Below are 16,471 nucleotides of genomic sequence, written 5' to 3' on the forward strand. Positions count from 1 at the left end.
ATGTAATACAGTATATACAGTGGCGTAGCTTCTAGTAGGCCGTGAAGGTGTATATACATTTTCTGGAAAGATGACAAAATAAAATAAATTTATTTGTCTACATGCATTTTCAAATCATCCCCTGAACATATATTTTTACTAAATGTACGTCAAAACGCACCTGCGAGAATCAAGAATATATTTGTTGGGAGTGAATGCCTCCAGACACCCCATTCCCACCTGTAATTCGGCCTTAACATGAATTCAAAACAAAGCTACGCCCCATCTATGCATTATTCCCAGCACCTGTATTGATTCTTGGAATGATAAAAAGAGATCTTGGAATTTGAATACCTATACTCGTAGATCCAGCATTACACATGTTAAAACGGTTTACTATGACTCGAACTTTGGTCCTCATTGACAGAAAGTCGGTGATGTATGAGAACTACTAAGCTAGCCTAATCTTCATGATTGAGATTGTACGCGGCGAGTTTTAATCTAAGTAAAGGTGACTGGGTGATTAAAGGTGTATCGCTGGTTGGCGTCCTCTGAGACCTGATAGTTCGCGGCGACTGGTTCGAGAAAGTGCTGTCGTATGACATTTTTCTTTGTGGACCCGGTGACGGAGTGCTCACACCACGTGACAAGGAGCCTTTGTCACCTCTACGCAATCCAAACTGAGGCGAATAAGTAGGATTAGAAAATGTATTTTCTCGGGACAGTGTCCCCGTTGGAACCTCTTCCCCAGGGGAATAGTCCCTGTTTTGTCCCTGCAGCATTGTAAGCAAGTCATTTTGGTAGTTTGTTAACGGCCCGGTGCTGGGGCTCCTGTTCATGTCATCGTAGTCATGGTTGGCATATATATTAATAGGCTTCTTTCTGTCAATACTGTAGGTTTTATGTCCCGACGTGTAGGTCTCGTCGAGCTTTGATTTAAGGATTGGGGGCGGAGCTACGTATACGTTCGGCGACATGTTGTAACGAGTTTTCTTCTGGTTGCTGGCCTGCTGGTTCCTCTTTTTCTGTCGCTGGAACTGTAGATACAACGTGATTGCCATGCACAGGAAAACAACGCCGAAAGAGCACGTGGTCACTATGATGAACAAGGTCATTTCGTCCATAGTTGGTATAGTGTGGCCTGTTGTAAATCAAATAAATATTTGTTTTGAATATGTAAATGTTTTGTTTGTTTTTTCGGTAGAAAACAAAGGAAAGATAAAAAAAATCTTAAATTTATACAAACACTTTTAAAAGTTCAAAACATTAAAATTTAAGTCTGCATACATGATCGATACTGATATAGTTTTAAATGCAAATGCGACACAACTGAAACAAACATAGCGCAATAAGACCATTATCTATTGAATATCTCGCTTTTTTCATAATCTATGTAAATTTCAGTTATTTAGTATAGTCCGGCAATTTTTAAGTTACCGGAAGGCGTAATACGGAATAGGAATTTGAAATATTGATAAAGAAAGGAAACGTGTCACATTTATGTAAATGATACGTACACTGATTGCTGGCTGTAGCACCGGTTGGTGACGTCCGGCCTGGATGACACATTTTACACATGACCTGGCCGTTGTTATCTTGGTAATACCCAATAGAACAAAACTGACAAATGTTTGAGTCTGTATTGTGGAACGTCCCAGGAGGACAAGAAACTGTAAATATAATTTAACATTGTTATAATTCGTACTGAATACTATAAATGGATAATACAAAACTAAAATAAATAAATTCATTTAGTTGTTCAAGGACAGATAACTTGCTTAAAACGTTACTGGAATCTTACCTAAGATCATCCAAAGAGTAAATAATTTCTGCTATAATGTCATTGTTTTTATGCCCTTAAATTGATATGGGTTATACAAATAGACCTTCAGCGACAGTGAAACACAAGTAAAGCATCAGGGCCACCTGCGCGTCTATTCGATATTGTCGTCTGCTTTTTTGCCACTAAAATCCCTTAAACTATTAAAATTCAAGGCAGGGCACGCCCATTACATAAAATTAGTTTGTTTTGATTTTAAATTCATTTTTAGATATTTAAAAAGTCAAAAATACAAAATAATGTATATTCTTATGAAGAACTTTTCATAAAATTGTTACGATCAAGCTTGAGATTTTGCTATAAATAGCAAAGAAATACAGTGAAACCTCTACAGAGTGGCCTTCTGTAGAGCAATCACCTCTTTACAACTACCGTTTCAATTCTTCCCAAAGTAAGACTTGGTCCTATCTAGACCACCTCCCAACAAAAACTCAAATCTATGTGTCCCTAAAGGATGTTGCTGTGCAGAAGTTGTAATTTACTTTTAGCAAAAACTAAAAAATCTTTGCCTCTCAAAGGGTGTCGCTCTGTGGAGGTGGTTGTAGTGTAGAGGTGGTTGTAATGTACTTACTACAAAGTCCATGTTCTTGTACTTGTCCAACAGGGCATGACCAGATGCCGTCTGATTTAACTAGACTCTCTGCAATGGCTTTATACATATGACCTTCAATATTAAGCTGTATTGCAGAGGCGAGTGATAATAGCTCCAAATGAATATCTTGTAACAATGTCTGCACATCTGCCCCAGTACTGAAAACATGAGAATAGTAAATATTCATATTTATTTATAGATGACACATAAAACAAACTGTAATTTCTTTCAAATAGTCATTTGATTAATGGATATTTCATGAAATCTAATATCAGTTAAGTTTATTTGCTAGTCCGACCAAAGTTCAGCCAGCTCTTGAGAATTAAACATATGATAAATGTGTCTGTCTCTCAACCCAGTGTTCGAGGGTTCGAGTCTGCGCGCCCTTACGAGACCATTAACGGTCAACACAGGAATGTTTTCAAATAACCTCCAAGTTTTCTTTACATAATATTAAAAAAGATCTTAAATGGCCGACTTTAATTGATATCAATAATAATAAGCCGATCAACAGAATGTGTAATATATAATTAAAACAAAGTTTGACATTTTCGCAAGCAGATAATAAAAAATGACCACCCTTATGCAGTCTTTGTCAAAATTTGCAAACATTGTTTTTCGGTAAAGATTTTAAAGTTAATTTAGTTGTGTTTGCGAGATAAATTGTGGTTCCCTGCTTGCAATGGCTCATAATCTATGCGGGATACATTACATTAGCTTAGGAATTTTCATATAAATTATGTAAGTCAAAGATTGGAATTCAAAATATACCTGTTTGAAAGGGTTATATTAAAGATAATGAAGAACTCCGTTCTTTTCTCCTCATCTAAACACGTGCCATTGTCCATCTCGTCTACGATGACGTCATCATCACATTTCATGCTAACGTTACTAAAATGACAAACGTCATCAATACACAGACTCTCCTCTTCAAGAGTACTAACGATAGCCCTGTTCACGTCATCTCTGACCTTGACCTTGTGAAGACTAATTGGACCTTTCACCATGAAGCTGAACGTCTGTCTTAGCAAGGACGGATAGTTATGCTCTAAAATACCAGAAGGTAATATAATACATCTAATATTGTTAGCATTATTTCCTTATCAAACAAAGAAGAAACTGTCGAATATCATACAAAGACGAAAATCTCGGGTAATTAAACACAGAAAAAACCCTCGATTATCAAAGAAGAAACCTTCGAGTATTTAACTGAGTCTAAACCTCGAGTATCAAACAACGACAAAACCATCGAATATCAAAGTTTTAACAAAGACAAAACCCTCGTGTCAAAGATGAGACCCTTGGTTATCAAACAAAGACGAAAACCTCGAGTATAAAACAAAGACGAAACCATCGATTATCAAACAAAGACGGAACAGTCGAGTATCGAACAAGGAAGAAACCTTCAATTATTAAACAAAGACAAAACCCTCGATTGACAATCAAAGACGGTTCTTCGGTGCATAAATATACGATATAAGCACGATGTATGCCAAAAAATTATAAATACATATAGACAAATCATGACTTGTCTAGTTAATTTTGTTTTTTAATAATCCTTATATCTTAAATCAATTTTACTCATAGTTAAAAAAAACACCCTTGGCAACAGTATATTGGATTGATTAGAAAATCTACGTACTTAAACAAGGTTCCTGCGTCGCCATTATCTTTTTTAAATCGTCTACATCATCTGGATGTCTGCAGTTGAACAAGCGTCTAAAAGTTGGGACTGGATTTATGACATAGCCTTGCTCACAGATAATTTGACATTTTTCTCCAGTAACGCTGTCACCTTGGCTACAGATCATTCCGCCGTGATGAATGTCGGGCAGGTTGCAGACGTGATCTACAAAGCAAGTCATTTATATGATTATTTTTGTAATAATTTATATGGCATCAGTTATGAACAAGGTTTATCAAATTATTGGAAAACATAACTTTTTATTCAGTCTGGAAAACACATTACATAAACTCTGGCCGCCATAAGTTGCAGTTATTTCTGCCAATTCTTTCTCTAACATTTTCATAACATAGTTTCCATCTATACATGGCGTCTGTTTTTACAAATTTAAAAGTTGTAAAACGCCTTATTTATTTAGACTATTTTTATAGGGCTGTTGATATCATAGGACGGACAACTAAAACATATGTTTATAGATATTTCTGTTGGTTTTAAGTCATCTTGATTCTATGTACAAGCTGAACTGATGGATGAAGATCTCATGTGCGTGCCCCTTAATAAACCAACCTTCCGTAACCTTGTTTGATAGCTTCATCATATGAAATAACCAAAAACCCCTTTTGGGATTCGAAACCATAGTGACAAAATAACCAAAAACCCCTTTTGGGATTCGAAACCATAGTGACAACAGTGTGGGCAAGAGTACCCAAGTCAGACACCTTAGCTACTCGGCCACGGAGGTCCCTTATTGATAATTTAAAATAAATTAACATACCATGTAAAACAAACACGCTGAACACACACGTGGCTGTATTTCCGGCAACATCAATGGCCGTGTAGTTAACTTTAGTTTCTCCGGGCAGAAAGTGTGACCCGGGTGTATGAGTACTTTCTACTGTTTTCACTTTCACATTGTCTATAGCTTCCGGTACAGTCCAGTTAACATATGTTGAGTAGTCGGCAGTTCGTACCTTAACGGTTTCCGGACATGACGCAAACATTGGTGGGTCAACATCTTTAAATAGATAAATTGAAAAGAGATTAATCAAGCGTTCTGTTATATTAGGATAAAAACTAGAAAGGAAGTTTAAGGTCTATTTTTAAATATAACAAGAAAAAACGTATATTTATTTATCATTCCAATTGAAATAATGTTCTATGTGTAAAAATGTGGGTCGCGAAAATAGGTGACATTCATCGATTTGTTGGAAACATTTCTGACTTTATGTAAGGCTTGACCAATTTTATCACATATATACATGTACATATAATATAATTTATTCCACTTCTAAAGTATCTTGATTGTATGCCTGGAGAATTGCAAACAGCTTCTTCGATATTAGAATACTTTTTAAAGATAACTTTAAAGTTTGTTTAATAAAATTTGTACATAGAGCTGATTTAGAATTATCACAAAATTGACCTTTAAATATTAGCTTTATTTCAAATTTTATGGTATAAAATAAAAAAGGACGCAATTCTAATCGGTTGATATGTTATTGGGCTTCGATTTACACTGACGCCGGAAAGGACATACGAAGAATATTCCAGCAAGACTGGTAAGGAAAAAGTCAGATATCTTTCCGTGCATTACTAGTATTTAAGGCGTCAACGGGCACATCAACCTTTTACAAGCAAGTTTTAAACCGTATATAGCAACCACTACCTTGAAGTATAACAGTAAAAGTGCATTTCTTTTTCTTGTGGTTGGAATCAGTGACATAGAATGTGACACTTTGTCGACTTTCTGACTCATCACCTTCCCACGTAACAATTACACCAGACTCGGTCATTTCTCTGTCACAATGAAGTGGCAGTGGCGATCCATTGCTGTTATAGCCTGGATATAAACAGTGAACATGTACATACAAATGTGTATGCCTTTGTCAGGTGGTGTAAATGACTCGGTTTAGACTAATGAGTATGCATTGACCACATATAACAGTCATAACAAATACTAATACATATAATTGAATTTAGTTTATTGTTTCTAATTTTCAGCAAGAATGGAACTTCGACTAGGTACGGAATAGATATTTTTTCCAATCTATTTTAAACTTAATGTCATTTTGAAAGATTTTTAGCATCTAATAGTTAAAATTCTAACTAGAATTCAATTTTGAGCCAGTTTGATAAAAGAACAAAGTTCATATTAGGCTTTTAAGGTGAAATTTCGAGTAAAGATAAATTTAAAGAATAAAGAATAATTGTCATTTACAAGGAACAAACACTGTAATTTGCTTGCTTAAGTTTGTATAATGAATTTCTTTGAGTTTCTGTTAATTAAAACATACCTATTGGTTTTATAGGAAGTTCTACAACTTTGTCTGTGCTAGGAACCCGGGCTATAATGGTGTCGCTTGGACAATTCTCAAAATATGGAATCCCTGAAAATATAAACACTGTGAATGTTGATGTATGTTGAGCAGTAATATTGTTTGGTCCACAGTCATCATTAATAACATCACCGTTATTATCATCATCATTATTATCATCATCATAATTATCAACATTAACAACATTATCATCATCATCATCATCTTTTAAATCATGATCTTTATAATCAAATCATATTTTTTTAAAACTTGTACATCATCTAAACAAAGTTGCAAAAGCATTATAAAATATGTAATTGAATATTATAAAATATGTAATTGAATATACGAGGGTTGTCCCAATATTCTGTGACAAGATTGTTTAAAAGCTAAATAAAATAGGTACGAGTTTGATATTTTAATATGTTATAAACCCATATAATTGAAACATTTTCACAAATTTACATAGAAAACTATCAACAAACAACAAAAATATGCCATCAACACCATGGCAACTAACTGAATCGCGGCGCACGTCAAACGTCAATGACGACGTTATATCTATATCAGACGGCTTTCTCAAATACGCTCAATGGCTTTCAACGCAATAACGGTGCAGCTTTACCCATAAATCGTCAATTACAGACTTAAATCATGTGGTTGTTAATGTCTGTTGCATGTTTGGATGACATACATTAATTTTTGCTATACGCGAACTTCCGGTCTCCTTGCACCTGCTTTTAGCTATACGAAATCACAGGCACGAGTATCGGACCTGGGAAGAAAAAATATGACCAGATTGATAATAAAACCTGTGTTCATCTTAAAAGTGTCAAAAACCAAAAAAAATGTAAATAATGACCCCCTTTAAAAATAAACTATAAGTTAAGTGAAGGCCGGAAACTCCAGATTCGAGCCTACGAGCAAGGGATTCATTTTCCGGGCCGTTGTGAAAACAATTGGCCAGACAATTACAAAAAACTTTTATCACTATTTCACGTTTGTATTAAGCTTCAAAATGAGACCAACCCCAAGTCTCTAGCCCTACCCGTTCATGAAATATTTATCAGAAAACGAGCGAATTCGTGCTAAAAATCCTTGGTTTAGCGCAAAACTCTGGTTCCGTTCATGTCTTTAGTAAACAAATGCTCAGTATATGTTGCTAAACTGTTCTATTTGGTATATTTGTTAAAAATCGTAACATGTGTCATCTTGAAATAGTCATGAGACCTGAGTGACCTGTTCACTGCGCCGCAAATTCTTAGAACGTCGCCATTTTAACTTTCCTATTTTATATGAGATATTTTCATTTATTCGTATCTTTTTCGTTTCTTAATTTATTTAACTAAAATTTTCTGAGATGATGTAAACATAGCAGCAGAGGAAGTCAACGTGACATTGTGCAGACACATCATCAGATATTTGAAATATACGTAATTAATTTTAGCCTATTCATAACAAAATGCAAATTATTTGACGTGCGCCGGCAACTCAACCCAATGTATTTAATACTGAAAATTTCTAAGTAACTAGAGTGAATATTTTGTAAATGATTTGTTGTAATGTTAAATAATAAACTTAACGTTTATATGTGTGAATTATTTTCTATTGGCGTTAAAAATGAATCGTCTATAAAATTTGTCACGGACTTTTGGGACAACCCTCGTACATGCTAAGCGAATGCATATATATATTTACGTCAGGCAATTGTTTTTGCAAAAACAGAAAATTAAAATAGTATCAATTATTATAAAGTATGGTATAAAACTACATATAAGTTACCTAAATTTCCTCCATCATATATACCGTATACATCATCTTCATTGACTGTCGTCACAATCTCTGTAGGTGATTTTGTTACGTATACTACTTCCTCCGTAGACTGTGTCGGTTTCGGCTCCCCAGTATGTTCATCAAATATCTTATACTCTGTGGAAAAACCTCTAGGCTCGAGTCTATCAGACGTCATAGATGACGTATTTCGGATTTCGACGTCATATTCTGTGACTTCTTCCGATGACGCTGTTGTCTCTGACGCAAGTTTCCAGCGTAAATCTGGTAGCTTTTCAAACTTTTTTGCTGTAGTTGACTCTTCTTCCGTCGTTGTTGATTTTGTTGTTGTTGTAGTAGAAGTTGTTGTGGTTGTTGTTTTTTCTGTAGTAGTAGTTGTTGTTGTTGTTGTTGTTGTCGGAACTAGATTGAAATTGAATTGAAAGAGCTATATATTTTTTTTTAAATAGTTCCATCGAATAGTTACGGTTCATTTAAGAGAATTGCATACTAGTATTTCAATTGATTTAACAATTAATATCTACTTTGAATATTGTAAGTAATATGTCACCTAAATGCTAATAAAATTTTCAGTGAACAATTAAAAAATTAAAGTTACCCAGATATTAAATCCGAACATAAAACTTCATATATTTGTCATACTGGACGCAGAACGTTTTTGTTTTATTTATACTTACTTTTGATACAAGTTCTTTCATCACTTTCAAGTATTCTGCCGTTATAACATGTACAGATATAATCATTTCGCAGTAAAGGTATACAGACGTCCGAACAATTACTTTGATCACAGGCATCTGTAAATTAATTTATCGAAAAGGCATTCATTATACAATTATAAAGTGTTCGAAATATTTTCTTAAAAACATATAACATGTTTTCGAGTGTTTTACGAGTGTTAACGAAGACAAAATATACATAGTGCTGAAAATAAAATGTGTACTCGTCATATACGTAAGTGACGTCAAATAACCATATGACGTCAAGTAGATTAATCGTATTTCTCCGCTAAATCTGGATGTTTTTGATAGTCCTCTATCTATAAGCATGTTAGATTGGATGTTATAAATATTTTATAGTGTAATTATATGATTTTGCAAGATTTATAATTTGTATCTGAATGACCGATTGTCATCGTGACGATGTCACTGTGCATCAATAATACTGAAACCATGCAATATGACAACACACTCAAACTGTCTTATCTTAGTAAACGTTACACAGGTTTGTATTAAATCAAAATCTGACTAAATTTGATTGTGTTCACGAGAAAAAGCAACATAAATTTACCGTTTGATTGCGACGAAAGTTGAAGAGCCAGTGCAGAAGGTTTATCGAGACGGTCAGCTAGAGTCATTGTGGCCCCAGATTTCACATCCGTAACTTTAATGACCCGTTCCTTCGTATCAGATATAATCAGAACGTCTTCATGGACAAGAAGGTGGTTGATTTCAGGTGAGTCCGGATATATCACCGACATTATCTCTCCTATTATGTATAAATATCATGAAGAAAATTAATACCTTAGTTTTAGTGCACTGTCGTCATTGCTTGAAGAAATTTCGTTTATTTGAGGACCTCTTCCGGACACTGAGTCCGATTTTTATCTTACACACCTTTCAATAAATGTTATTTATTGTCAATTTTATAATAATCTACTATATCTGGCTGAAGATTATGCTTAATTTATAAAAAAAAAATATTCTCCGAGAAAACTTACAAAGGGAAGTAACCTTTATAATCTTTCTTGATACCGAAAATTATGTCTCTTATCAAGATAAGAAAACGATAGGTAAGTAAAGGTCATCTAATTGAACATTTGTACTCAAGTTAAGATAAGGTATAACGTACCATCAAGGTTGATCACCACAATTTTCCCGCCCTTTTCTGTAACATAAAGCTTGTCTTTTGCGACATACAGACTGTTTGGTGATTGAAGGCCCTCTTCTAACACATTATTATACCGTACTTCCGGTTTAGATTTACACGAACCTATACCCGCAGCTTCGAATTCTGTCTCTTCTTCTATCCAATAAAGCCACCTTAAAAGAAATAAATGAAACTGTAAAGAAGTCTTCAAGATACTATGCCTTTTGTTATATTTGTGAGAAGTTAGGACCAATCGACACAAATGTGGACCAGTCGTATGTGCAGATAATTTAAATCACTCTTGCTAAGAAGCTCTATGAATTTACTTTTTTCTCTTGTGTTCTCGTAGTTTTCTTATTGCATATAAAGTATAAGTTAATATATAATGTAACCAAGTCAAATGTTATTAATCATAATTCTTTTATTTTTAAAAGCAGTCTCAAAATTTATGAAGTTTTTAATGTAACTTAACAAGCAATTCATTCATATGTATCGCATAAACAAAGGATTGACATACCTTCCCTTCGGATGTAATGACAATGACGTCATAGTTCTGTGGTACGAGAACAGAGTAAGTTTAGAGTCCAATCCACGTTTCATGTTTAAACTTGAGATATAAAATCCCAAACTTTTAGCAAACTTGCTTGACCAGTACAGACGCTGACGTCGAGGGTCAAAGATCATTTCTTGTAGTGGGTCCTCTTGTTTGTAAACTAGTATCGGCTCTATCTGATGGAGATGTGATAGGTATATTGAATTGCTGAAAAACAAATAGGACACACAATTTTATATCTAAAAATGACACATGACAAATACAAGAGTACAACCATTCAGTCCTTCAAATAGCGGCCTACATTTTGTTCCATATTTTATTGACGGGCAATGCTCTTAATACACGCGGAAACGCATATTTTTAAATTTCAGATGCGGGGAATCATGATTTCAGGCCACCCGCCAGACTTTAAAATGTGTCAGTATTTGCAAGTTCCTCAAGCTTCACCTTTGACATATTATATGTTTCTTCTTTTACAATTTAAGGAAATGGATAAGCACGGATAAGCAACAAAACAAACTGTTGTACTCCCTTCCATGAAATGCCACATATGCTTTGTTGCTCGTCATTTATTGTTACATTGGCCTCCCATACCTAATATTCTAGAAATATCCATTTCGTGATGTTTATTCTGGTACAATTATTTACGATATAAGAGAATGCGTAATTTGACACCTTGCCTTTCCCGTTTCTTTTTTATGCTGAAAACACTTGTCAACTTCTTTCTTAAACTCTGATATTCTATTTTGCTAGGAATAACAACGTCTTTGCTGTACATATATACAGTAGTCATGCTTTTCCCACCTTTTTGTTTATAAACTGTAACTCTTTTGCAATTACATCCAATATATTGATTTTTTTTCAGCATAAGCAACAACTTTGTACCTGAAATCTATTAAATTTTACTCCGTGACCCTGGTGTTGTTTCATGAAAGAATTAACAACGGATAAGTACATAATTATTGTTATGACTTGTCAATAACAGTATCGTGAGAATTACTGAATGAACTTCGTGACAGTCTCGCGAAAAGAACATAAATGAAATCATGGCTAGGTTAATTTAACATCTGGTTCAATGGATACTGTATTGATTGGTTTATCTGATCAAAACATCATGTTTACCTAAGGAATAACAGTGCATACCAGTTTGAAGCCAAGCCTTATAGATTGGTTTTTAGTTAAAACTTAATGACTTAGATGCTTTAAGTATAAAACGTGTACGTATTGTACATGTTTATAGCTAGTTCATATTAGTGAAGAAGCTTTTGGACAAAAACAACCCATTCCATAAACAAACCAATTGAAAGATATAACTTCTTTTATTACATGATTTACATTCAAGGTCATGTGGTGACGTTGCAGCTTTACAGGTTGATGAAGATCTCGAGTGCCACTAAGCGCAAAGTTTAGAACTCGAACCTGCATTACGGGTAGAACCATTAACCTCCCTTAAGCTAACTGGATATTGTCCTGGCATGGAAGAATCCAAATTACTTAGCAGGATAACGGATTCACAGTGGTTAAGGGCAAGTGATTTTAAGTCAGCAGCCTTAACCACTTATCCTTAGAGGTTACTAAATTTATATTAAAAATATATATAAGCAGATTTCAGTAAATTGAAGCATTGGTCTAATATTCCCATACCTGTGTCTGTCAGCCCAGTATAAACGTTCTTTACTTTCATCATAAGCCACGGATTCTATGTTAGACTGTCCATCCCCATAAAACAATGTAATAGGTTCTGTAGAAAGGTCTTTATCTAAACTCAGTAACTGTATCTTATTGATGTCTGCATACAGTAGAAAATTATCTGGTCCTAGGTAAATATAAGAGAGAAGCAATTGTACATTGTATTTTCAATGACATTCATTTTATTCTTCCCAGAGACAAAGCATGGCCTTCTAAGAATTTGATTTCAAATGAAAATGATGGAATAAACGTATCTAGATCTTTCTTTTATCTAGTATGAATATATAGACACATACCTAAAAGATTGCTCAAGTTAAAAACCTCAAGGTACTCACTTGCCCATTAACAATACTAAACATGGTATGTTCCTAATAGACAAATTAAGCCCTCCAAGTACATTAATTAATAACACATCTATGGTGAACATTCAGGAACAAAATTTCAGAATGAACTTGAAAATGTGGTCATGAACATTTCAGACAGTCCTTTGAAAAACTGACCATGACCTTTATAGGTTGTGGTCTTCAATAATTCATTCTTTCATTGCACTTTTTCAGGCATTTCTAATTACAAATGAGAAAAGATTAAAGTGTCCAAATATGGTATGGTGTACAAGTGTGCATTAGTCACATTATCATATTTCAAGAAAAGAGAGACCCAATGAAAGCAATGATGTCGAAAATAAATGATATCGTCGAGTCTGTTTATGGGATTTAATGAAGAGGGTAATATCATGCTCCCCAGCAACGACTCTTAAAAACAACACACTTACGTTTGCAATTCTTTTGATCATTATGTAAAACAAGACTGCTCTGAGCCGGACAAGAACACCGCACGTCAGTAGGATAATGGCTGGGTAAAGGAACACACCCGTGACTGCATCCGGCATTAATACACTTCGTAATATGATCTGAAAGAAATTGATATAATGCTATAGGTAAGTTGATATAGATATTAACTAGGGACTTGATAATTCTTTTTTTTTATAAACATAGATATGTCATCGTTAAGAACTACGTGAGTTTTATGTATTTATAAACACACGTGATATAACCACATTAAGGAAGCCTTGTGTTTTATGTGTATCTTTTAATGGATAATATAAACAACTAGACTTTGTTCCCAATTATAAATATTGTTAAGGTGACGCAACCATATTTCAAAATAGTTGTATGTAGACTTTGTATTTTGGGTCGCAGGCCTTAGAGCACAGATAAAGTTATTTGAATCTTGAATTGAATCATTATATAATTACTAGTCGTTTCTTGATCGAGTCAAAGAGACATGGTAATAGATATGGCAAACCCACGTGACTGAAAAATAAAACAAATGAAATACAAACAATAAGAGTAAGAAAGACATAACTTATATATACACATACCTTCTGTTTTTGGATCTGTTATTGTAAAGGCAATATCTGCGACTAGTCCATGTTCCAGCAACGTGGTCTGTTCCGTGTCGTTATATACCAGTAGAGAACTTTTTACAGCGTCGGCAATGTATAGTACATCCCCGTTACTTCCTATACTGTATGTTGTCTAATTGAGACAAAGAAAAATGTAGTTTATTCTTCAATTTTCTAAGTTTTGGTTCTTTATATTTAACAAGAATAATGGGAAAAAATAAAGAAAAATTAGAAATTAAAAAAATACAACAATCTAGTGTTTTCTTTTTCAGTAATGTTTTGGAAAAATCAATTGTGTGACGTAGATATACGTTTGGTAGAGGAGGAAAATTCATTTACAATGGTGTAACATATTCTGCCCGATTACTTCCCTTAGATTTTAAAAACGCCATATGTAACTTGACCTAGTTTAAGCAAAGTCATGTAGACATTTAATATATTCTAAATATAACCGTTATTACCTTATTTGTTTTAATCGCATCCGTCTCGGCTTCTTTTTCTGTGTTATACTTTATTAGAACTGTCTCCACTGTGTTATTTTCGTACCTTCTATCGGCTATAGTTAATATGTTACCGGAAATAGCTAGGCCTAGAGGGTCAGATACATTGACGCGAACATTGGTTGCATTAGACCCATCAAGCTCCGTTCGTATGACCTCCGGAGCATGCCCAGCGAGTGCTATATACAGGTAACTGGAATGAACGGTTCTATATAAAACTATATATATATGACTTATATAAACAATGAAATACGACGCAACAAACGTGCAGTTTTATAAAAAAGTATAGTGCTCTGTGCATTTAACATATGTTTACACTTTAATAAATATACAGAAGAAATGCAATTAGCTCTTGGAAGTCAAAAACTTAGCACTGATCAACAGAAAGAAGAAAGTAAACAAAACATAAAATGTTCTAATAAAAACGTGCCAGTAGCAACACTTATTAAAATTTTGATGTTGCCACTTTAGTACTCTTACTAAATGTCAACAAAATGTGTAATTCCTATCATTTCAATCACTCATTAGTTACGGTAGCTTGAATATATTTGGAAACATAACCTATCATTTCAAGGAATAAAACAATTTTACGCATGAATGCTTTGAAAAGAAAATTTAAAACGCTATCTAAATAATATTTTCATAGCGTAATTGATAAGCATTTATTTGAAGCGACGTTCTTTTCTCCAAAAAGTTTTAGCCGACGGAGGTAATACAATGTATATGATTTCGCAACACTATTATCTTCCAATCGCATGTTTCAGTAGGGAGACCTTCAGATTTGCAATATATTTGTTGCTGGTCCGATCCTCAGCAGAGGCAAAATTTGCACCATGGCAACTGATCTCGGACTATGAGTCTGTCATCTGTCTCTCACCGCTGGAGGAATAAGTAGTATGTTACTTAGCATTAGGTAAATACTGGTTATTTATCCAGTTATCCAGAAAAAGCCGGTTAAGGTGGACCGGCCAAAAAATTTTATAAAAATATGATTAAATCGGCGTCAAGCCAAACAAAGAAGCAGTTATTCAATATTACCTTCCATTTTCATCAACAACTATTCGAATTGGTTTCTTGTCGCTCTTTAGTATAGTTTTTCTATTCTCTGTATGGACTTCTATCATTTCTACAGAATGTAGACTGTGCACCTTTCCGTCATAGTTCGCTTCAATAAGCACGGCATTTGTGAAATATAGACAACCAGTCACCGGATTGAACGACAGGTCTGGAACAAAATATCAGAACTTGTAATTTTGTAGACAGACTAGACAGCAAATGAATATATATCATTAATTTATCATTCATACATATTGCGGAAGGGAAATACAGGAAAACATACAGCCCCTTGAATAAGACAATACGAAATATAACTCGAAACGCTTCAAGGGAAGCATTGCTTAATGTTTATATGGTATATAAATATACAGGGTTTTTCTAACATTATATGAAGCGGACCGATCACCCCACACACGTCTTAATACCAAAAATGCCATCCAGCACAATTGTTTTATTCCATTACAAGAAATAAATAAAGCATTAAGTTGCAGTAGCGTGTAATTAAATGATATAAATGTCAGGATTTTCCAGTGAAAATCAACCTAACCAACATGCTGCGCATATCAAAGATCTTCGCATCTATAAAACATTATCGTCATGTAATTTTGAACATTACTCATGTTTGCAATGGAAATGGCTCAGCAATCGGTGATGTTATCGTTTTCTGAGTGTCTGTTATTAAAATATCGTCTGGCATTAAAATATCATGTGATAAAAAATTGATTGATACAGTCGGTGTCATTACATATAGACAAACACGGCACAGGCTTGCTTTAAAACACGTTCTTAGATTCGTTTTTTATATAAGCCTAAATAAAAAGACAATTCATTAAAAGTTCCTACATTTGTATACATTGTTTACTTACACACCAACTTACCATCGACACGACCTATTCCATTCGTTTTATCCAGAAATACAGCCTTTTCTGTCCCTTCTATTCTACTTCTATAAATAGTACCCTCTGACGTGTCACTCCAATATACCATCTAGCAAAACATGATAAAAATGTAAACATAGAGTTTTTCAAAGATCAATTATAATGCCAATCTTTTTTTCTAATCTTCTTTTTATTATTCTTCTATTTTTGAAGTTACTAACGCTTGAACGTTCTGCTTACAATGCCTATATGACCCTTGCTGGTGAAATATTTATAGAATGTTAATAAACTTTGCTGCTCGCTTTTCAGTCAGCCATATAACT

The 16,471-nt window shown here is 34.1% G+C and overlaps 1 protein-coding gene across 1 annotated transcript in view; it reads right to left on the reverse strand.

Annotated features, from left to right (window-relative positions):
* Positions 1–440: 440 nt before the first annotated feature.
* Positions 441–16,471, reverse strand: part of LOC132754927 (uncharacterized) — a gene marked incomplete at its 5' end in the record, with an annotated part of 44,216 nt that continues 28,185 nt past the window's right edge. Inside the window, 19 exon segments of the mRNA XM_060745683.1 lie at positions 441–1,120; positions 1,497–1,649; positions 2,391–2,569; positions 3,183–3,459; positions 4,054–4,260; positions 4,871–5,110; positions 5,762–5,935; positions 6,390–6,482; positions 8,193–8,603; positions 8,879–8,995; positions 9,489–9,686; positions 10,050–10,240; positions 10,585–10,827; positions 12,265–12,436; positions 13,082–13,219; positions 13,691–13,847; positions 14,176–14,407; positions 15,253–15,439; positions 16,149–16,257. Of these exon segments, the coding sequence (XP_060601666.1) occupies positions 441–1,120; positions 1,497–1,649; positions 2,391–2,569; positions 3,183–3,459; positions 4,054–4,260; positions 4,871–5,110; positions 5,762–5,935; positions 6,390–6,482; positions 8,193–8,603; positions 8,879–8,995; positions 9,489–9,686; positions 10,050–10,240; positions 10,585–10,827; positions 12,265–12,436; positions 13,082–13,219; positions 13,691–13,847; positions 14,176–14,407; positions 15,253–15,439; positions 16,149–16,257 (4,158 nt within the window).

Source organism: Ruditapes philippinarum, unplaced genomic scaffold, assembly GCF_026571515.1.
Source record: "Ruditapes philippinarum isolate M1 unplaced genomic scaffold, ASM2657151v2 ctg1197_1_1_1_1, whole genome shotgun sequence".
In the NCBI taxonomy this organism is placed as follows: Eukaryota; Metazoa; Mollusca; class Bivalvia; order Venerida; family Veneridae; genus Ruditapes; species Ruditapes philippinarum.